The sequence below is a fragment of the Oncorhynchus clarkii genome, chromosome 22 (genome assembly GCF_045791955.1).
Source record: "Oncorhynchus clarkii lewisi isolate Uvic-CL-2024 chromosome 22, UVic_Ocla_1.0, whole genome shotgun sequence".
Taxonomy (NCBI): Eukaryota; Metazoa; Chordata; class Actinopteri; order Salmoniformes; family Salmonidae; genus Oncorhynchus; species Oncorhynchus clarkii.
In genome coordinates, this window is record NC_092168.1 from 14,798,937 (window position 1) to 14,821,475 (window position 22,539).

At 44.2% G+C, this 22,539-nt stretch overlaps 2 protein-coding genes across 4 annotated transcripts in view; one reads left to right on the forward strand and one right to left on the reverse strand.

Moving 5' to 3' along the window:
* Window positions 1-1,381, forward strand: part of LOC139380441 (dynein, cytoplasmic 1, intermediate chain 2a) — a 22,142-nt gene extending 20,761 nt beyond the window's left edge. For both annotated transcript variants that reach the window (XM_071123115.1, XM_071123114.1), the window contains one exon: window positions 354-1,381. In XM_071123115.1, the coding sequence (XP_070979216.1) occupies window positions 354-467 (114 nt within the window). In that variant the 3' untranslated portion in view covers window positions 468-1,381. The remainder of the gene's footprint in view (window positions 1-353) is intronic.
* On the reverse strand, window positions 1,333-21,795 carry LOC139380440 (electrogenic aspartate/glutamate antiporter SLC25A12, mitochondrial-like). 2 transcript variants are annotated; one of them, XM_071123112.1, is made up of 18 exons: window positions 21,580-21,795; window positions 20,998-21,051; window positions 18,664-18,806; window positions 16,306-16,421; window positions 15,471-15,610; window positions 13,848-13,994; window positions 13,607-13,745; window positions 12,826-12,919; window positions 12,194-12,278; window positions 10,877-10,961; window positions 9,575-9,733; window positions 8,616-8,668; window positions 8,322-8,402; window positions 3,978-4,118; window positions 2,756-2,894; window positions 2,314-2,472; window positions 2,088-2,178; window positions 1,333-1,985 (listed from the first exon to the last, which is right to left on the reverse strand). In XM_071123112.1, exons 1-18 carry the CDS (start codon window positions 21,589-21,591, stop codon window positions 1,772-1,774), a joined length of 2,052 nt encoding a protein of 683 aa, XP_070979213.1. In that variant the 5' UTR covers window positions 21,592-21,795; the 3' UTR covers window positions 1,333-1,771. The 2 variants fall into 2 exon arrangements, with proteins under 2 accessions (XP_070979213.1, XP_070979214.1); XM_071123113.1 differs by lacking the exon at window positions 21,580-21,795 and adding an exon at window positions 21,163-21,264.
* Between the last annotated feature and the right edge of the window lie 744 nt (window positions 21,796-22,539).

Below are 22,539 nucleotides of genomic sequence, written 5' to 3' on the forward strand. Positions count from 1 at the left end.
TGAAAAAAGAAAGGCACTTCTTTGAGAGGTTCAACAGGGTTATTCCTGTGTTTTCTCTAGTGGAGGTGAAGGGGTTCTGGTAATACTTTATGCTCCATTTCTTCGGACAACAATTAAGCCATTGTCTTGTCAGAGGCTAGCTATCTGAACGGAGACGTCTCCTGAGGGTCTGAGTTTCTGTGTCAGTCAGGTCAGTGAGTGGTGAGCTGCAGATAGAGAGCAGCCCCCCCCCCCCCCCTCCTGATTTCTGCCACTGACGGGTCAAGTCTCTGTGACAGTTGGAAGATTGCCAGTGATCCCCTTCCCCTGAGTGTCGTATTTTCACCCATATCAATATTTTTTATCCCCCCCAGCAAATCGCTGTTCCACGCAACGACGAGTGGACCCGTTTTGTCCGAACCCTGGCGGAGATCAACGAGAACCGGGATGACGCCGAGGAGCTTGCCGCTCAGCGCCTCTCTGCTTGATCGACCATGAAAACGCCAGTCTAGGGACCAGCGGCAGGCTTCATAATGTCAGCCTCGTGCTGATTGGAGGAAAAGGCGCAAATATCAACAGTGTTTAGGCATGTGGACATCCTTTCTTTGGAAATGTACTCCGATTTAATACACATACTTAACTTCTCCTTTGGCTGGTTAAGCACACCAGTCTGATGGGATAACTAACAGGGCTATCTATCAACCTCAGACACGACAAGAAACCAAGCCATCGTCTTACTCTGCAATACAAATCAGTTGAACTCTAGATCCATCATGCCTTAAAGGCACCGTGTCAACTCCATATGGTGGTGTTGTGGGTTTTAGCTGCAGGTTCAGTTTCACTGGCCCACTCTAGTTGTTTGTGGTTACACAACCCTGAGCATGTTTGCTGTCATCATGACTGATATTTGTTGTTCACTCTGTGCTTCAATGCCCATGTCCACTTCAACTGTAGTAGACTAGATCTATCACATCATTACTGCTCACAGGAATGTAGTGGTTTCATGATACTGTTAGCCAGTGTTTTTCTATGTTCCTTTAACCTAGATGCACCAAATGTCCACTTGTTTTGTAATATATCCCAAAATGTTACCACCTTTCTTCTGAATGTCTTTGTACATGACTATTGCTCTTCAACAAAATGTGACACTTAAGATATCAGAACCAGAATCTGTAGAATACCTCAGGATATAATGCTGTATTGGAAATTTGCTTGATATCTGCAGTATGGATTCAGTATCCATACGGCCTGTATGTAGTGTCTAAGAAAGTCTTCCCTTTGTGTGACCCAGAGAGCATCTTCCACATATCGTGTCATGAATCTCAGAATGTACTTTTCACACAATTAAAATGAATCCGTTGATGATTTATTTCAACAAAATAAAATAAATACATTACAATTATTTCCCAAGACCCTGGTCATGATTTTAAAATAAATACTTTTGAGAAAAAAACTTCTATGTCCTTTCAAGTCTCGTCAATCACATTTCAGAGACATCCTCACCAAAGCCTCGCTTCAAGAAACATGGTAACATCACTCCTTTTCAATGCTATAATGTCTCTCCGCTGAGATGTACAATATGTACAGGAACAGCTATTCAAAGACAAACCAAGGAAGCACTGTTCATGCAGCATTCAAAGAGAGCGTTTCAGATGCCCATGAATGAAGAAGAGGTGCCACATTTTTTTTTTAACCATACCATTTCGGAAGGGATGATGGGACAAAGAAATGTAAGACGCCCTACTCAGAGTTGCAGCCATTTAGCAGTAAAGTGTTGAGAGGGAAAGACAGCCTACGAAGCTGTAGGCTCCTTTTTGGGCACTGCTGGGGCTTGGCTAACAGACAACGCACCAGAAGACTTGAACTTGGGCAGGTGTAGACCAAACTTATTCTCCACGCCAGCGAACGTGGCAGCAGCCAGACGGTAGCCTCCTACGTGGTCGGCACTTACAGGGGGAAGGTCGGAGATCCTCGACTTAGGAGTTGGCTCAGAGCCGGTGGGGCGACTGGGGGGGAGAAGATTTGGGAAGGATAATTCACATACAATGCCAGACATCCTTGTAAGTGTACTTCAGTTCACTAAAGGTGAACCAAGCAGAAATACTCACTGTCCTCCGAAGTCAATGTAGAACCATCTCTGCAAGAGTTCATAAGTCACCAAGGTTACACCAAACTGTGGCGAGGACCTGCAGACACGGGCTGGTGGGAGAGAGGTTCAAATTACAATGTGGGATTTCCCATTTTCTCTGGTGTCTTCAAGAGAGCAATTATGGGAGCCACAGAGTGCCTAATTTCCCAGTCATAAAACCGCTCATTTGAGGAGTCTGTCCCTACCTCCTGCTCCCTTCCACAGGGCCCTGAAGCCCTCCTCAGCAATGATCTTCCCAAAGCAGTCTATGACTCCGTTGTATGTGGTCTGGCCTGCGCGGGCCGCCACCTGAAGCCTGGTCTTGACGACATCGGCAGGGGTCACCAGGGAGGCAGCAGGTATACCTTAGGAGGTGTTGCACAACCCACATAATGAGGCACTCTCACTATGCAGGAATAGTATCACCACTGACGGCAAGCAGTGCAGTACATTGGCAGGTTTAAAATAGAAAAGGAACAGAATATCCAGTCATTTACTGTTCTAGAAAGTAGATTACAATCATTGAATATACGGTATACGATTACAAATTCTTAATTGATTTGAAGCATTTCTTCGGGGCTAGTGTCGATGCTATGTCTATAGGTTGAGATGGTGAGGTTTGTAGCTGTGGTTGTTAGCGCTAGCTACCTGCTATGGCACCAGCAGTGAGCAGCTGCAAAGGCCCAATTCTGCCCTGTTCGTCTGCAAACTCAGCCTTGGTGTGGGCGTACACCGGGAAGTAGATGGCAGAGAATGGGATGTCACGCAGAAAACAGGCTTTTGCTCCCTAGGACACACAAACGCAGAGGATTTATTACCTATATCCCAAAATAACTAACATCGCATTTTCATGGTACATGAAATGTAAAATGCATTTAGACCTGCCTGGATCTCTATAAGATATTTTCTCACGATAACGCTTTGAGTGCTCTAGAAAGAGATTCTATACTGAAAATACAGTACAGTATATTGCACAATGTTAATGTGGTATCATCAACATCAAATGAGTTAAGTAGTGTCGACATCTGGTCTCTTTAGTCCAGGTTCAGACTACTGTACTGAATATTCTACTGTAATTCATATTTTCCAATATGTTTGACCCATGTTTGACCCTGGTGGTGTCGAGGGTAATTGCAGTGGTTGAGGCGGCCACTGTGGCTACGGGATCATCTGGCCTGGGAGCTCCAGTGGATTATTGTTGGCTGGCTGTGAGCCTCAGCCGACCCACAGAGGAGCCTGGCGGTGCGGTGGGTCACAGAAGAAGCCAGAAAGCCCCCAGGCAGCGCTGCTCCCCCGTGGTTTCCCCCGGGGCCCCCCAGGGAGCTCCCTCCCAGGCCCAGCACACAGTCTCTCAGACACACACCGAGACGGCATTAACATGGACCCGTGGTCTACTGGGCCCATCCACAGGGAGGAAGTCAGTCTCTTTTTAACAAGCTCCATATTGTCTGCTTCTCATTAAAATATGGACCATGAACACATTACTCGAGATGTAAGTAAAACCACAAGAACTTGGAAAGGAACAGTGGCAAAGCATAAACCCCCCTAATTTTCTGTTGGTTGTTGGCAGCCGTGGTCTCTGCATGTTATACACTGTTTTGGAAAGACATAATATGATTGTAATAGTCAGTAGGGAATCTAGCTAGTCATCCTACTGCATACTGTGCCTGTTCACCAGAACTCTCATATAACTTGTGTAATATGCAATATCTGCATTGTTACACAGTCATACAGTTTGTATTGTTCAACATCCCAGCAGCATAAGCTGCCCTTTGGGGTGACATCATGCAGAGGTGGTTGAGTTAGGCTGTAACAGAGGTTTTAAGAGGTGACGTGTGAATGGCGCTGCGATGTAGAGGTGTTTACCCACCTTGTAAAGGCCAAAGAGGCCCAGGTCCCTGACCACGGTCAGGGCACCGACCCTGCGGGACGTGGTGATCTCTCCGGCCACCTGGAGACGGATCTTGACTATCTCCAGAGGGTTGGTGAAGATCACCTGGGAGCCTCCGGCCTGCAGGACACAACCCAGGTTAAGGGTGAGAAGCAACAGTACATGTCACAGAGCACCAGTAACAGCAATGTTATAAGATTTTAGGTCTCAATCCATCGAACCACTTGAATACACTATTTCCGTCTTACTCACTTTCCATCTCACAAATAAATCTAGATTCACAATGCTAAACTTAAATTGTCAAATGAAAGTACTCACTTATAGTAATTCAACCCTTTAATTTTTTTTTATTTTTTTACTTGTGTCCTATGATTAAGGGGTCAGCCCATGGTGAGGATGATAATGAGTTATGGTGCCTTAGTATTTCACCCCAATAAGCATTTTCAAATTAGCTTTGCAAACTTAAACACAAAAGACACTCTTTTCTAAAGCCAATGTCGCGCTGTCAGAAAGTGGCCTTGATGGGAGCAGGGGAAACAAGCGAATCCCACCGTACCTTCTCCGCTGTGCAATCTGGTTTCCGAGCCGGTCACGGGTGTACCTCAGCCACGCTCAAGGTACTAAACGATATCATAACTGCCATCGATAAAAGACAGTACTGTGCAGCCGTCTTCATAGACCTTGCCAAGGCTTTCGACTCTGTCAATCACCGTATTCTTATCGGCAGACTCAGTAGCCTCGGTTTTTCGGATGACTGCCTTGCCTGGTTCACCAATTACTTTGCAGACAGAGTTCAGTGTGTCAAATCGGAGGGCATGCTGTCCGGTCCTCTGGCAGTCTCTATGGGGGTGCCACAGGGTTCAATTCTCGGGCCGACTCTTTTCTCTGTATATATCAATGATGTTTCTCATGCTGCGGGCGATTCCCTGATCCACCTCTACGCAGACGACACCATTCTATATACTTCCGGCCCGTCCTTGGACACTGTGCTATCTAACCTCCAAACGAGGTTCAATGCCATACAGCACTCCTTCCGTGGCCTCCAACTGCTCTTAAACGCTAGTAAAACCAAATGCATGCTTTTCAACCGTTCGCTGCCTGCACCCGCACGCCTGACCAGCATCACCACCCTGGATGGTTCCGACCTTGAATATGTGGACATCTATAAGTACCTAGGTGTCTGGCTAGACTCTAAACTCTCCTTCCAGACCCATATCAAACATCTCCAATCGAAAATCAAATCAAGAGTCGGCTTTCTATTCCGCAACAAAGCCTCCTTCACTCACGCCGCCAAACTTACCCTAGTAAAACTGACTATCCTACCGATCCTCGACTTCGGCGATGTCATCTACAAAATTGCTTCCAACACTCTACTCAGCAAACTAGATGCAGTTTATCACAGTGCCATCCGTTTTGTCACTAAAGCACCTTATACCACCCACCACTGCGACTTGTATGCTCTAGTCGGCTGGCCCTCGCTACATATTCGTCGCCAGACCCACTGGCTCCAGGTCATCTACAAGTCCATGCTAGGTAAAGCTCCGCCTTATCTCAGTTCACTGGTTACGATGGCAACACCCATCCGTAGCACGCGCTCCAGCAGGTGTATCTCACGGATCATCCCTAAAGCCAACACCTCATTTGGCCGCCTTTCGTTCCAGTTCTCTGCTGCCTGTGACTGGAACGAATTGCAAAAATCGCTGAAGTTGGAGACTTTTATCTCCCTCACCAACTTCAAACATCTGCTATCTGAGCAGCTAACCGATCGCTGCAGCTGTACATAGTCTATTGGTAAATAGCCCACCCATTTTCACCTACCTCATCCCCATACTGTTTTTATGTATTTATTTTTCTGCTCTTTTGCACACCAATATCCCTGTACATAACCATCTGATCATTTATCACTCCAGTGTTAATCTGCATAATTGTAATTATTTGCCTACCTTCTCATGCCTTTTGCACACAATGTATATATAGACTCCCCTTTTTTCTACTGTGTTATTGACTTGTTAATTGTTTACTCCATGTGTAACTCTGTGTTGTCTGTTCACACTGCTATGCCTTATCTTGGCCAGGTCGCAGTTGTAAATGAGAACTTGTTCTCAACTAGCCTACCTGGTTAAATAAAGGTGAAATAAAAATTTTAAAAAATAAAATAAAAAGGCATTGAGCGAGGAAACGGTGGGGTAAGGGGAAGACAGGCGTGGTGTGAGGAGACGCCCGGCTCAAGGCTGGAAGGCCCTGACCCCGGCACCAGCCCTCTGCCCCTTCCCTCTTCCCCCAGGCACCTCCTGTAGAGGGCCTCGCCCCGCACACTTCCCCAATTCACCCCCACTCTCAGGGGAGAGCGCTGACTCACCCTTCTCTGCTCAGGGCCAAGACAGGGACGCCCCAGGGCACAGCCCCTCTGACTCAGGCACATTTATCACCTTCTCCAAATCTAATCAGGCCCCTGGAAGCCTGGTGACACAGAGGGCAGGGCTCCTATCTGTAAACATCCGAGCGCTGTCCTAAAAAAAACGCTCAGGCACGTTTAGTCATTTTCAAAGTGGAAGGGGAATATCCGCTACTCTGAAGATTTATGCATTCATCCCTCTGTCGCTATCTCCCTTATATTCTACACGTATTATTTCAGTCAGTCAGGATAACATTACAGTCCATCTCAAAAAATTAGCAGAACATTTGCCCCTTTACAACAGGGTTCTTCAACCAGGGGTCTCCGGGGACCACTAAGTACTGCAGGGGGTCTGTGAATGTTTTTATGAATATCGCTAGCAACAACAGAACGCATTTTTTTAAATCTTTTTACAGTAAAAAAGAGAAGAATGTAGGATCTTCTTTGTAATGATGTGAACTTTTTCTCTACTCCTAATATTCAGCAAATTACACTCACTGGAGTATTTGACATTGGCTTTGAAAAAGCACTCACAAATAGGCTACTAGTGTGGCAAGTGTTGCTGGCTGCTGGCTACTGCTAAGCTTTCTTGACTTGGCCATTCATTTTTTTGCCAACACATGGCTAACCAGCTAAACAGATGCTCTTTTACCCAAAATATATTTGGAGTTACCTTTCTAGCTAGTATGTTAGAGTTAGAGTTTACACTTCCTCTTCCAATTATAATGTGGGGATGTCAAAATAATGAAACTGTCTACCAAATCTATTCATTTTAAAATGTTGATTCTTCTCCTTGCCACAATGATAAGACAAGCTATGCGATTACTTTTTTTGGTAACATATGGTGGGGTCCCAGGGCAAGAAAAGGTTGAAGACCCCAGCTCTACGACGCAAAACCACTTTACATAAAGACCATGTTCATCAGACGAAGAGATTAATACTATGGGGAAAAGCTCACAAACATGAATATCAATGCTTATATAATACATTAGGGAAGACAATATTGCAGGGTGGAGTCCTGTCAAAAGAAAAGCTATAGGGTGCACGCTAGGCTAGTTGTTGTACTTGTATGGTGTGTGGACCTATGGGCCCATGGCAGATCAGGCCTCAGGTATGTGCAGTCCTGTCAAACTCAATCACAGTGAGGTAGAACCAGCTCCATCCCATGGCCCTCCAGCCCTTCTTCCTCCAATTACAGGCTGACAGGGGTCATAACCCCCACAGACCCTGCCCTCCGTAGGCAACCTGCAGGCTCTCCTACCCGCCCTGTCTGTTTCGTTTCACTTGGACTCATTTAGCAGAGAGGTAGGCCGAGGGAATTGCGCGCTTCTTAACCAATGCGCTCACCAAACGTTAGTGTGCCTAATTAGCACGCTGAGGTAAAAATAGTCCATTCACAGGCATCATTTCTCAAATTGTGCCCAATTATAGGGTTCAGAGACCAAAGAGCACCTTTCTATTCAGTCCCCCCAGCTTATTTAGGATGTCAATACACTGGTGGGAAGCTTGAATTAGAGATTACATTTAAATACAATAACTCAATATCCATAATTCAAATTGAGAAGGAAAAGCTTATAATTGTAGCTTCAGATCAGTCAGAAAGAATTAAGCTAAACCTTGAAGTTGAAGGGAGTTTGAAAACCACAACAATTTCCCCCGTTCTTGGCTCAATGTCTGGAATTCAAAATGTACACCCATGAGATGCAAATGTTCATAAAACTGAAAGAGAACATCTTACAGAATGTTTGAGTTTCAACAAAAATCTTGTTCCACTTACCCCACATTCAAGGTCAATTAGATTTATGCGAGTCAATGAAGCCGCTGCCAAGGCTTTCCCTTCGCTTTTGCATGAAGCACGAGAGTATTTTCAGCCCTCACTCTGTATGGACAGACTGTCTATAGGAAGACATCCTCGCGCCAATACTTACAGTGGCACCAGCCAGGACTTCTGCAAACAGGGGAATGGTGTTATCCTCTGTGGTGAATTTGTCTCTTACAAAGTCATTCATCTGTAAGACGAGAAGAGAATCAGACAAGCACAAGGCGCACTTACGAAGAAACAAATGCTCCACAAGGAGAATGACAATGAGTACATCTGGTCACCTCTTGGATTTTGCAAGACGTATTGTTTTGTGCGATGGTATTCATGATTGACACACAACGTTTCCTTACAGTGCAATGAAAGTGAAGGCACTCTAAGGGAAATGATTGTAATGACTTGCCGTGAGTTTGATCGCTTTCTCCGGGGCAACACCGATAAGCTGTGGTACGAGACCTGCAAAAACAGTATTCATGGATGGAGTCCGTTTAGATTACCTGACAGAGGAAGACACTGACTGGAAATGAATAATTCCATTGGCAGTCCCTACAATGACATCAGCATGGTTCTTGTCTGGGTAAAATAAACAATCAATATCTCCAGGTACGGCTGATGCATCTGATGCAGCAAACGATAATGCCTCCCGTTCAAATGAACAAAAATATAAAATATGACACTGGCAGTTGTATGGGATCAGCATTGTTGTAGCCTGATCCCAGTGTGGTGTGGAACAGAGAGAGCTGTGTGGCCCTGGTGGTGGTGTTGGTGGTGGTGGGGGGGCAGTGCTATAGCGCTTGATAACCACCATACTGTTTCAGCGTCCGTCCTTCAGTGAGCCAGATAAAACTTCTGAAGGAGCTAGTGAGTGACTGCTCATGGTACGCAGCCAGAAAACCGTCAAGCGTGCCTGTCTCTCGGTCAATCCCCCTCTCATCAGTGTGGAAAGATAAAGAGGGAGGAAGGAGGACAGAGCAGCGAGGACGAACAAAGAGCTGCAGTGGCGGAGGCAGCAGTAGATGGCAGTCTTGACTTCCTTCGTCTGAGAGCCCTCTCACAGTGGGAGTGTTACATTTCACAAACCTTCCGCACCGTTATCACTACACTGGAAAACATGGATCTGACAGTACTACATGAATTCTGTTTGCGTTTTTCCTCTGGGACGTTTTCAGCTAGCTAGGTAATGACAATGTGGCCCTCTTTGGAATTGGTGAATTTAGAACATGAAGGCAAATGTTTCTGCTGTTATGCAAACCATGCGGATGATGATGATGCTGGCAGAACAACATAACTTGTTTTGGACGACCCGATGACTATATCTAGAATTACATCATAGAAACACATTCACCAGGCTTCAGTTTATACCTCTGTAGAATCCAAAGAATCCCTCATATCGGAGCACTTTCTTGGCACAGTCGAAGCTGTTCTTGTACATGAGCTCTCCTACGAAGGAGCTGGTGGAGCGCTGGTTCTGCATACGGGTCTTCACCAGGTCAATGGGGTACACAGCCGTCGCACCCGTGGCTGCAAATCACACACTATCAACAAACTGTATACACACCATTAACATACTGTATTCACACCATCAACATACTGTATTCACACCATCAACATACTGTATTCACACCATCAACATACTGTATTCACACCATCAACATACTGTATTCACACCATTAACATACTTTTCTTGGTGATAATGTTCTATGATGTTCATATATTCACAGCAAATATCTGTATCATTATTTCAACTATTTAGCAGACAGTTTTAGGTAATAAAGATTGGTTAGTATAGTATGGCTAAAGATTGGTGTTTTATTGTTTTGCTGTGGGCATATAAACAAGAAAAACAGTCATTAGGCCCAGACAGAGTATTGACTATGGAGTCTGTGGGAGAGCCGTTGTGTAGATTGTGTCTACTGTCTGAGGAGGAAGCCATGCAGCAGGTTGCCCTAAATGCAGCTCTTAGCCACAGCGGCTTGTCATGTCTTGTCTCTGACATCAAAGGCCTTGTAATGACTCGGGCTCTCAAGCATGCAGAGAGCTGACACCCTTCGTCAGCAGGAGAGGTTGAGAAAGGTCTCATCATCACCATGGAGATGCACTGTTTTCTCTCAACTGCCCATTGATCATTCAGAGCTGATCACCTTCCTCGGCTGCTGCTTCAGTGACCCACAGCCCACACAGACATAGGGTCTTAGGAAGTTGCATGTTGGTTGCACACACACACACACACACACACTCTCTCTCTCTCTCTCTCTCTCTCTCTCTCTCTCTCTCTCTCTCTCTCTCTCTCTCTCTCTCTCTCTCTCTCTCTCTCTCTCTCTCTCTCTCTCTCTCTCTCTCTCTCTCTCTCTCTCTCTCTCTCTCTCTCTCTATCTCTATCTCAATGGCTGTCATGTCAGAGGTTCCTTGTATCAGTTCCTCCCAGTGTAATTAGATGGAGATTCCAGAGCGGTTCCGGAAGATTTGTGTCATTCCAAAGCTCCGGCTCCAAAGACAGCCTGGAGCCGCCAGTGGCACAGCAGCACAATGCGGGAGCCTCAGATCAGAGCACCTCTCCCTGCAGCACAATGGGCTGACCCGGCCCCAGGGACTCAGTGCGCCAGTCTGACCGGCTTGGGTTACCCCTCAGTGGGCCGGGGGCTCTTCCGCAGACATGTCACTCACCTCCAGCGAGTGCGCCCAGACCGAACCTGTAAGCAGACTCTGCAGCCTGGAGCAAGACAGACCGATGTGGATCCCCGTGAGCTTGCTGTGGAGGGAGAAAAGACGGGGGATCAGGACACCAGGAATGAATCAACTTCTATTAAACTGTAGTGAACCAGATACATTGTGGAAAGAGAAATGTTATGGACCACTCAACAGAGGAGGGAAGCTATGGAATGTAGACATCTCGTCGTGGTATAAGTCTTATTCATAAGCCAGTATTGTATGTCACTGCATAGACACTCTGGCTACGGATACAGTACATGGCTGTGTAGGAGAACTTTCCAGAACTAGCCATTGATTACGGTGAAGCTTGTGAGAGGTTGGAGGCTTCATGCTCAGTTGATTTTTTTCCCCAACTAAGCATGATTTTGCGTTATCTGCCTGACCTCTGGTTTTGTCCTTGATGTTGAAAGTGGAGCCCCCTTATTTTCTCTGTGGTGCCGTGTAACGGGTTAATCTCGCAAGCCCTTCCCGTGTAAAGATACGTATCTACATTCATTATTACACCGTTTTAAGTAACAGTTGGAGTGTGTCTGCCCTCCTTGGGGCAGTGAGCAACATCTCCCAGATCAGGACCATCCACCTCCCCAGCTGCTTTCACTGAAGGCCGCATGCTAATGAGACCGAGGCCTTGATCAAAGGGTTTAAGCAACTACCCTACTTCCACAAAGGGCCAAGACCTGAGAACGCCAACGTGTTCTTGTCTTTTCCTCCCCCCCCAAAAAAAACACATTCCAGACCTCTGAGCAGAAGTCCCGGAGCGTGAGTGGACCAAAGGCCTGACCACAGTCTGATTTACAGAACTGTGTCGTCCGGAAAGATAGGAACTTTCCCCGCCTCCAGGAGCCACATCTCTCCAGCACTCTCACTGTGCTCCTAGCCTCCTACTCTTAACCGACTTAGCCAGAAGCTTCATACACCAGCAGACCCCTGGAAAGCCATCCTGATAAAAGCTTCCCAGATATGTGATAGCGTCTGATGTATATGTCCACACGGAATAAAATGGGACAGGCTTTTAGAAAAAGGGAACATTGCAACAATCCATTCCTCTTTTGTACCTATAATTGGGGGGTGGGGGGGTGGGGGGGGGGGGGGCTTTTATCCTAGGTGTCCGTAATGCACATTCACAAAGAAAGAGAAAACATCAGCACTCGGCTAATTCCATCATCAAACACTCCCTTTCGTTGCTCCCTAATGAGAAGTGGGAGGAGAAGGTATGCAGTAGATAAAAGGAAGCAAGTAAACTCCGTGTGGACAGTCAGTCGGGCAGGGTACCTGTCTTTGGATCTCAGCCAGGTGGTATGGGAGTGCGCCCTCCTCCAACGGTGCTATCCTCTCGATGTCGGCCAAGTTGAGCTTTCTTCAAAACAGCAGGGGAGAATCACAGCGTTACGCCAGGAAAACCAAACACAGCGTCCCTCATCCGGAGGTGATGCAAGATTTTCCACAGACATTTTACGGCCTCATAACTTGAGGTTATTGCAGCTTTAATATGCGTTTGTATACACAACAGACAAACAAAGCTGGATATATGCCCACAACATAAGCAGTAAATAAAGCTGTCTTAATGCCAGCGATACACAGATATTCCCCACTGGCCCAACGCATCGTAAAGTCTGTATCCATGCTTACGTTTCTCTTGTAAATCAACTGGTGGAGCCACAGTTGTTAAACTGAATGGCAATAACTTACACATTTACATCCAATAAATATAGATGTAACTTTTTTTTCCCATTCACAGATTAATCAGAAAAAAAGCTATTTAAAAATTAATTTGATAAATATATTGAATTCATGTGGAGGACAGTAATTCAATATTTGGCAGCGCAAAAGCCATGTTGTATGCGTGTGAGTAAAAAGTACCAAGCAGCTGTGATGTGTAACTGAGACTGGAGAGAGAGCCTTACCCAGAATGAGCGTGGAGGCCAGAGAGCTGGTACAGGATGTCAATCTCCATTGGATTGATCTGACCAAACTTGTTGGCAGCACTAACAAACTCTTCTGTGGAACAATACGGAACAGAGGAAGGCATGTTATGTAAGAGAAACCAGGCAAGGGGTCACTTATTAAGACCAGGGATGTAGAGACACAGTGGGTGGGTAGACCTGCTGCAGGGGTATCCAACCACATCAGCAGTACACGACAAAGGTGAAAGGGAAAATGTAACATAGATAACTATCAGAACAGGGTCAACTATCAATACCACAGCTCTAAGGGATCAGACGAAACTCATGACACATCATATTACAGTGTTAATTTACCTTATTTACTTAGAGCTAAGGGGAAAATGATCTTGTGTTTCCTGACACCATTCTGTCAAGAGAGGTGAAACACCTATGATGGTACTGTACTGCACAGCCTCAGTTCATGTCAGAAATCACATTTCCTCAAATTAGGCATGAGCAGGAGTAGGCTACAGACGTAGAATCTTAATTCGATCAAACCTGTCGCAGGGGAACTTCCCTGCAAGGCAGAACACTTAAAACTTGTAGTGTTTTTTAGGTTTAAAAAGGCTTCTGGAGTTTGACATTTCCACTTACAAATGTAAGACTTATTTTTCTTTCAATTTACCAACCCCTATAAAAATGTCAATGAATTACAAGCCACACAATTATTTGCATTTCCTGTTGCTGCAGGATTATTTCCTGCCGTAGCAAACTTGCTCAGATTTAGATCCTACATGTGTACCTTTGGTGACGAGGGTATCCTTGTATGTGCCAGCTAGTGTGCTGTAGATCTTGCGGATCAGCTCCATGTTGTTAAGGAGGGCGTTGAAGGCATTGAAGTAGGAGAAGCTCACCATGTGGGAAGTGCTGCCCCCAGCCGCCTATGGCGAGAGGAACAGACACTTTGAGGTCTCCTCATGCATGCTGTGCCCATACAATCATCTCATGTTGAAACTGGGAGACCACAGCGGTCTCTAACTCACTGAGACCAGGTTCTCCTCCACAAATGGGGTGAGCATATGGTGGCGGATGGTGGCCATGATGTCGCTGAAGTCCATGGCAGAGATGGTACCGCTCTTGCTCTTATCCTTCTGGGCGAAGGCCTGGCGGGCATGCTCCAACTGCAGCTCCTACAATGAGAGGAAAGGGTGTACGTTTGAACAAAATATCCAAAGAGCAGGCTCCTGTGACAAAGACGCATCAGATTACCTGGGATGAAATGGAACATTGGGAAAAAAACACAACATTATGTTGGATGATGTCGGGTGCTGTTTTGGAGCATGTGGAAGCATTAGATGTGGCAGTGTTAGACCCTGGCTCTTGTAATCATCGCTGTCTCTCAGGAGTCTAATAAAAACCATGTCCCCCCCCGGAGTCTGATCCCAGGCCTGTGCAGGAGAGCAGACAGGTGTGTCAGGAGGAGCACGGGGATGATTCAATAGGACAGCCATGCAATCAGAGGGGAAGCAGGGGGGCCACTGCCCCAGGGTCAGTACTGCTGTCAAAGCTGATCACATACTAGTAGCGGATACCTCATCTATATACATAACTAATTGTGCCATAACAGAATACAGTGCATCATGCTAACTTTTTTTCTATACTATACACTTTTACTCCATATCTTGTAAGAGTTGGGGATTACTTTAATAACCAAATGCAGGTACAGATGTAGGATCTTAATTCAAGACAGTTTGCTATCGCAGGAAAATAGTCCTGCAGCAACAGGAAATATGAATTATTATGTGGATTATACTAAATTGACATTTTTTTGTAGGCACTGATACACTTTTCGTTAGGGCAAATCAAGTCTGACACTTTAAAGTGGAAATTACAAACTTTAGAAAGCTGTTTTAAACCTCAAGGATACTACAGGTTTGCATTAACTGCCGTGCAGGAAAATTCTCAGCAACAACTGAGTGATCACATTAAGATCCTACATCTGTACAGTACTAAGACGCTGCACTACAGATGGATACTGTAGCACATCAGACCCACATTGCAGGCACCGTTTATTTCCCATGTACACAAACAGTTACTTTTTGTTTTATTGCAGTTAGACTGGAACAATGTAACCTCCACAAGATGGCAGGACACATTCTGTTTACAGAAAAATGTTGTTTTGTTTATGACTCCGTTAGATTGAGCTGAATCACATTCAAGAATGTGTAAGCTGGAAACAACGTTGCAAAACATTAGCAGCGAAATAACAGCTAAACCAAATGTTGGTTCGAAGGAAAAGGGTCCCAAACAATAGTCCTTGATTGGTTGGTGGGAACCCTTAGTCAACCATGATCCACCGCAAACTGCTATGAGGCTTTACACACAGTAGAGTAGTGGAACCACAGCCAAGTCATTCCAACTCCCAGACCACCCAGCTTCATCTGAGCCCACAAACACCTTCCCTCCAAACCAGCTACGTCCACAGCCATACTACTGGTTTTATGGCTCATATAATACTCACATACATACCCCACCCTGTTTTGGGGATTACATATACTTGTTACAACTTCAATACGTTACATAATGGTGTGTTTCTACCTAAACCGTGATAGAAGAATTGTCTCCAACATGTATGTTGGCTGGTAATGTCCATGCCTATACTGTACCTGCAGAAACTGGGTGAACTCCAAGTAGCTGAGATTCTTCTTTCTGTCATTGCCAAAGTGGAGCCTGATGAACTCACAGTCCCAGTTGAAGGGGATGTGGTGGTGCACTGTGGTCTGGCTGAAGATGTCCTGCACATTGGCTGCCAAATGAAAGACTGATGAGTAACATCAAGAGATTGAACGAAAAACAACAACAAAAATACAGTGTTATGTCCTCATCTCATTTCTGGGAACCCACAAATCCAATCGATATGCACAGAGGGGGAATATGACCTTGCTGACAATCCCATCGCTTTCATATTGTGTGAGTTCAAAGCATATCTAGGACACTGTTTCTGAGCACTGCCTTCATTTTCTATCGCCTTCATGGGGGCCCGTGCTGCACAATGAGCATCGTAACCAATCTTTTGTCCCTGTTTTTGTGACACGCTGGATTGATTTCTCCCCCTGTAAAATGCGACTTATTATGAGGTGGTATTACCCACAGCTCGCTCAGAGCTGACACTATTCTTCTCTTAGAAGACACCTCTAGAATAGAAGCTGCAGTCTCCAGAAGCCCAGTATAGAGAGACACATTAGCGCACAAACTGAATACACACTAAGCACACACGAGAGACCTAGATTTATTTTCTACACTGAAAAACAGCAACTTTTTTTTGCACAAGGTCCTAAGTTATACATGAGATATATGACTCTTAGGTGATCCACTACTTGCATAGAAATGGGTCTTGCACAATGGGAAAGTGTGCCCATTAGTTATGACATGAAACAGACGGGATGCAACAGGACGGACATCCCCAAACACCAGGTCACCGGACAAACCCCGTGTACCTACCAAATGAGATGTCCCCTGTGCCAGTCTTGTCAAACAACTGAAAGGCAACTATGAAAAGGGCATCCGGGACACACAGAACCGATTCAAAGGCCAGAAACTCCTGGAAAGAGATCAGTCTGTTTGGACAAGAAAGAAAGAGTCCTATCTCAAAAAAAAATACATTTCTCTGAAAATCCAAAGGTACATTGGGAACCCTTAACTTGAGCACACAAATAACTGCAGCCTACCTGTATCATTTACATACAAGAGAGCAAAAGTAACAGTCGATAAAACAACCACTTTTAGATTTTGGAGCATTTTCTTTTCAAGAAAAGTTCAAGCGCTGTATAACAATGTATTTCACCCATGATTATTACATGCTCTACAGTCTATGGTGTAGATAGGAACTTGCTGTTTAGTGGTATTTAAACGAGATGCTATCCAGTCTTTGACATTATGCAAATAATATGTCCGCTTATCTTATTCAATGAAACAAACAGGGCTGCTAAACAAGTTATTCAGGCCATGTGAACAACCTTGTGATGAGTCACTAACCACTTTCTCCTTGTGACTGACTTCTCTTCACCAGGCCTTGTCTATGCCAATACAGATGTAGGATCATAATTTGAGCCAGTTTGCTACAGCAGGATAATCCTGCAGTAACAGGAAATGGGAATTATTATGTGGATTATAGGGATGAAATGGTCACCGGTTTCACGGAAAAACCACAGTGAAATTCACAACGATTAGTATTACCGTTTCAAATTTGAATTATCATTAACACCGTGTTTGGTTACCACGGGTTTGAAAAGCGCACGGGAAATATTGTCCAGCATCAACCAAAGTTAGCAACAGTCTGACGCAGGCGCAGCGTGCAACGTGGGTCTTGTTTTGTGTGAAAACATGGCGGAAGGCAGTGACAGCGCTCTGGAGATTTGTCAGCCTTCGAAAAGGACCAAATCTGAAGTGTGGTCATATCCTGGGTTTTACAAGAGTGCTGAGGGAAACTTAATCGAAGATGGTCACCCGGTCTGCAGAACATGCAAAAATAAATTGCAGCGAAAGGGGGCAGCACTTCAAATCTCTTGAGTCATCTTCGTGACGACCACCCACTACTTTATAGCGAATGCAAGGTAAGTTAACTTTTAGGTCAATGCATGATGTGGGGACTTCGGATTTGGGAAAAATGTCATGGTTAGTGTCATGGTTAGTCTGTCTAACTTGCTAATAGCTTGTCAATAACGTAAACTGAAGCTTTCAGTGTTACCTACTCTTGTAAAAACACTACACGTTGTTCTGCTGCTGTATGCGTCGTGTGTCTGCAGACTCTATTCACCCATTGCACACCATAACACGTTATGTAGTTTAGTTACCCAACCAACATATTTTGTTCATTTAAAATCCGGCAGAGGCCTCCCGGGTGGCGCAGTGGTTAAGGGCGCTGTACTGCAGCGCCAGCTGTGCAATCAGAGACTCTGGGTTCGCGCTCTGTCGTAACCGGCCGCGACCGGGAGGTCCGTGGGGCGACGCACAATTGGCCTAGCGTCGTCTGGGTTAGGGAGGGCTTGGCCGGTAGGGATATCCTTGTCTCATCGCGCACCAGCGACTCCTGTGGCGGGCCGGGCACAGTGCGCGCTAACCAAGGTTGCCAGGTGCACGGTGTTTCCTCCGACACATTGGTGCGGCTGGCTTCCGGGTTGGATGCGCGCTGTGTTAAGAAGCAGTGCGGCTTGGTTGGGTTGTGTATTGGAGAACGCATGACTTTCAACCTTCGTCTCTCCCGAGCCCGTACGGGAGTTGTAGCGATGAGACAAGATAGTAGCTACTAAACAATTGGATACCACGAAATTGAGGAGAAAAAGGGGTAAAAATTCAACAACAACTAAAAAATCCGGCAGACGTCGACTTGGTTGTAAAAATAATGTGATCATTTGGTCACTATAATTGTGATATGACATTTTCATACCGTTTCATCTCTAGTGGATTATAATGAATGGATATTTTTGTAGGGGTTGATACATTTTTGATAAGGGAAAATCAGGTCTGAAATTTCAAAGTGGAAGTTATTAACTTGAAAAGGCTTTTTAAACCTCAACTACACTACAAGTTTTACATTTCCTGAATTGCAGGAAAGTTCTCCTGCAACAGGGTGATCAAATTAAGATCCTATATCTGTACATGTGACATTTTGAACCACAGTGTGTATCGCAGGGTTACATTGGATTCTTGTAGAGAGTGAAACTGTCATCAAAAAATGCTAGTGTTAGTCTCAATTCCATTTCCGCTGTATGATGTCTTGTAGAAACTCTCAACCCATTCTATATCAGGGTCACTAATGATGAAAATGATCTACCTCAGACGTCGTGGAAGTCGACTTACCCATCCTTGCTGGTGTCGGCTACTCCAGCGATCAGCTGCACAGTCTTGCGGTTGTGGTCTGGCTGGTTGTGCAGACCCAGGAAGTTCTGCACAAAGTCCCTGGGGGACATGTAATGCTCCCCGTCCTCAACCACACTGGCATGCTGAAGGGAGACAAAAGACCCAGATGAGTGTAAAACGCAAATGCTCCGAAAAATCAATATAAAATTCATACTCTTACAAAGCTCCATGCCTGGAGTCACTTTATCTTTGTGTTGTGTCACTGTTCCCTCAACACCTACTGTATCTGACAACACTTACAGTAACTTTACTTCTGACAATAATGATGTGTTCAGACAGCCTGATGCACCGTGTCTGTGTTTCTATCTTCATTTTGTCGCCATGGTTATACTTTGATTCATATTATTTGCTTCTAGACATTCCATCAATGCTAGGCAAAAAGACCCTAGTTCAAAACAATCTACTTCTTGCAATTCATTGTGTTCCAGTAATGTATTTGAGTTGTTCAGTGAATAAACAGATAGAGAACTTCAGCTACTTGCTATCAAAACACTTCAATAAAGTATCAATATGTATTATTACCTTCATAGATAGAAATCGTTATTTTATTTTTTTTACCCACAACGACACTGCACAAGATGGAGCGTATCAAGTCATCAAAGCTTCACAAACCACTACCATGTTAAGTGTCACAATCATGTATGGAGATAAGTGCAATGCAGTATACTATATTTCATACACAATATGGGATGTTGTAAGTACAATGTAACAGATAAGTACTGGAGCAGCGTATAATGATATGTGTGACATTAGGGGTTCAGCTGTGGCATTGCAAGGGACTGCCAAGTCATCTGAAATATATATTTCTAAATTAAGACACAGACAGTGATAATCAAATCCATGTATAACTTTAGACATAACGTGCAATGAATGCATGAACACTGCTTGGAAAGAAAAAAGCAACAGCATTTGTTTTGTTGCTGCTACGCTGTGGCTGCTGCAGAACATGCACCCCATGCACTGGTGGTGCTAAAACTGACCTCTATTCTAGCCTTAAAAAATGAAAGGTCAGTTTTAGAGTCAGGTTTAGGTTACAAGCTGGAACAGAGATAGCTCAGGAAACACAAGCACTGCATGAACTGGCAGCATAAAGGCCAGGCTCTGGGTATACAGCCAAGCACGGAGGGAGGGAGGGAGGTAGGGAGGGAGGGAAAGAGAGAGAGAGAGGGGGGGGGGGGGTAGTGAAAAAGAGCGAGAGAGTGAAAAAGGAAGAAAGAGTGAGAAAGTAAAAGAGAGAGAAAGCGACCTTTACGAGGAATGCATGAGACCACATCTCACTGCACACTCTTGAGTTAATGTTTTAAGTGAAAGTATTAATTCCAACCAATTTATTAACCCATTTATTCACTACATAATTTGCTATCAATTTGCCTTCACAGTAAGCCTCAAGTGCTTCTTGATCAGATTAGGCAGGTTGGACAAAATTCCCCCCTTTCATCCATTAATTAACTAGCTATTTCACTGTGATATGTGTATTACTAACTACAGGTGTGTATTAAAACAGCTATGCCTAATATTAATTAGAGGTGCATATTAAAAAAGCTATGCCTAATATTAATTGGGGTGCTTTCAGAATTAATCAGTGCAGTGTTGTATGAAGAAAGAAGGAGGTCCTAAAATAGTACTAGGTCAAATAAGGAGTCCCTCCCTGGCGCTGTCTGTTGCAAGAGGCATGTTTACCCTCCAAACAATGGCCTAACAGCCTTCTGCTTGTTACTATGTGTGGCTTTGTAAAGCACAAGAACGTATGTTCGAATCTTCCAGACATCTGAAGATCCAAGCATATGTCACACCCTAAAATAAGTTAGGCAAGGAGAAATTCCTTGTTGAAGGGCATCCAGAATTAGTCCAAGTATTTGTGTGACCTTTCCTTGTAGTAATGAACAGTAAAGGCAGCACACTCAGTGTATCTCTCTCTCTGTGTGTGTGTGTGTGTGTGTGTGTGTGTGTGTGTGTGTGTGTGTGTGTGTGTGTGTGTGTGTGTGTGTGTGTGTGTGTGTGTGTGTGTGTGTGTGTGTGTGTGTGTGTGTGTGAGGTAGAGAGAGTTAAATGATGGCAATAATATAATGTAAAACTTTTTCAACTGTAGCTTTTCCATACTCTAGCTTTGCCATACAATCAAGGTTATAACCTTGTATTATTAAAGACAATACATTAAAAGATACATGCTATTTTAATTCATCCAAGAACAGCTGCAGTTAAAGAATCCAAGAATATAAATAATGATTATTTAAGTGCCATAAAAATATTGGGTCCTCTGAATGACAGTCTTACCTTCAGAAATATAGTCCTCAGTTCATTGGAATCGCCTCTTGCGGTTGTTTCCACCTAAAACATACAGTTATACAAACCTTGATGATTGTGGTAATACAGTGACAGTATGAGAATTCCATAGGACGCAACGACACTGAATAGGCTACAATAGAATAAAATAATTACTGCGGTGACAGCAATCGATTGCTTGTCTTTGAAGTTTCGATGTTTGAAAAAGCAGTAGTAGGCTACAGGACTCGTAGTCTACATTTGAATATCAGCCCTGCCACCAGCAACATAGTCGCCTTTGCCAATATAATTACTGAACCGCCTACTCGACCTTCACTATACAATAAAAGTTGCGGAATAACTTCCATTAGATCCATACAAAATAAACTGTAACAAGGTAAACATTACTCAATTCTCTCTCCAAGGCCGACATGCACACAAAAACATGCTGAAAGATGACCATTCTGTTCCTTAAAAAAAAAAAAAAAAGAATATATGCGTCCGCATCGGTAAGATAGCGTCCATATCCAATAGAAATAAACAGTTTAAATACAGGTAATATTCATTTCTGATAAGAAATATTGACGGAGTCACCTTGACCGCCATGCTGAGTGTGACGTCACGTTGACTAGCGGTGCAGGCGCTTGGCTACTGTAGCCTATGATTGGGATATGACAGCATGACAATATTGAGGAAGACCTTAATGACAATGTATTTTAGGCAATACTGTAGCCCCATACTGTAGCGTCGTGGTTTGCCTGTTGAAGAGATACAGTGCAATGGGAGTGTTGCCAGCTGTCAGCAGAGTCTAGCGCAATTTCTGCGCACGTGGCTCATATGCATATGCATCATGCAAGGACATGATGCACTGCTGTGTGGTCTATATGTACCTGCAGATATTTTATAGCATGCATGCTCAACTTAAACAAATCATCAGAGGACTAAGCTATGCTAGCTGTGCAAAGTGTAAAGCGACTCCTGTGTAAAAACCTATTTACAAATTATGCTGTCCAAAATGATTAGACATTTTTCATCATCTTAATGAAATGTGAGCTCGAGTGAGGTGCACTGAAGGTCAAATGTTGCATTACTATTCATGTCCATCCAGTATTCACGGACTAAGGGGATACATTTTTTTTTTAAATGAAGAACTTTGTGCACTTGGAATCTGAAATGTCATGAATAAATAAAATTGAAAAGGCAACTGTCGGGCTTGTTTTCTCTTTGGTTTCATTATTTTCTTTCTCATAAAACCAAACAGTGCTTTTTAAAAATATTGCATAAGAATATACTTTATTATCTGCTTTGTGCAGAACCTTTGTTTAATAGCGTTATGTTACCACAAGGATACAACATGTATGAAGGTTAAAGAGAGGGACACAGTCAAACCACAAATGGCAATAAAATACAAAAACAGACACAGACATATTGCACAAATTCTTGGCAGACGTTTAGAAAAGACAATTCTGCTTTCAACAGAAATATTTCATAAAGGTTAGGGATCAAGCTGCATGTATTGTCTCCATACTGTTATACCATAGCACATAGCAAGAG

Coding starts and splice junctions, on each gene's coding strand:
- LOC139380440 (XM_071123112.1), bottom strand. Junction 10,962..12,193: donor TGGCTGAGATCCAAAGACAG/GTACCCTGCCCG, acceptor CTCCCTCCACAG/CAAGCTCACGGGGATCCACA. Junction 8,669..9,574: donor ATTCTTTGGATTCTACAGAG/GTATAAACTGAA, acceptor CTGTTTTTGCAG/GTCTCGTACCACAGCTTATC.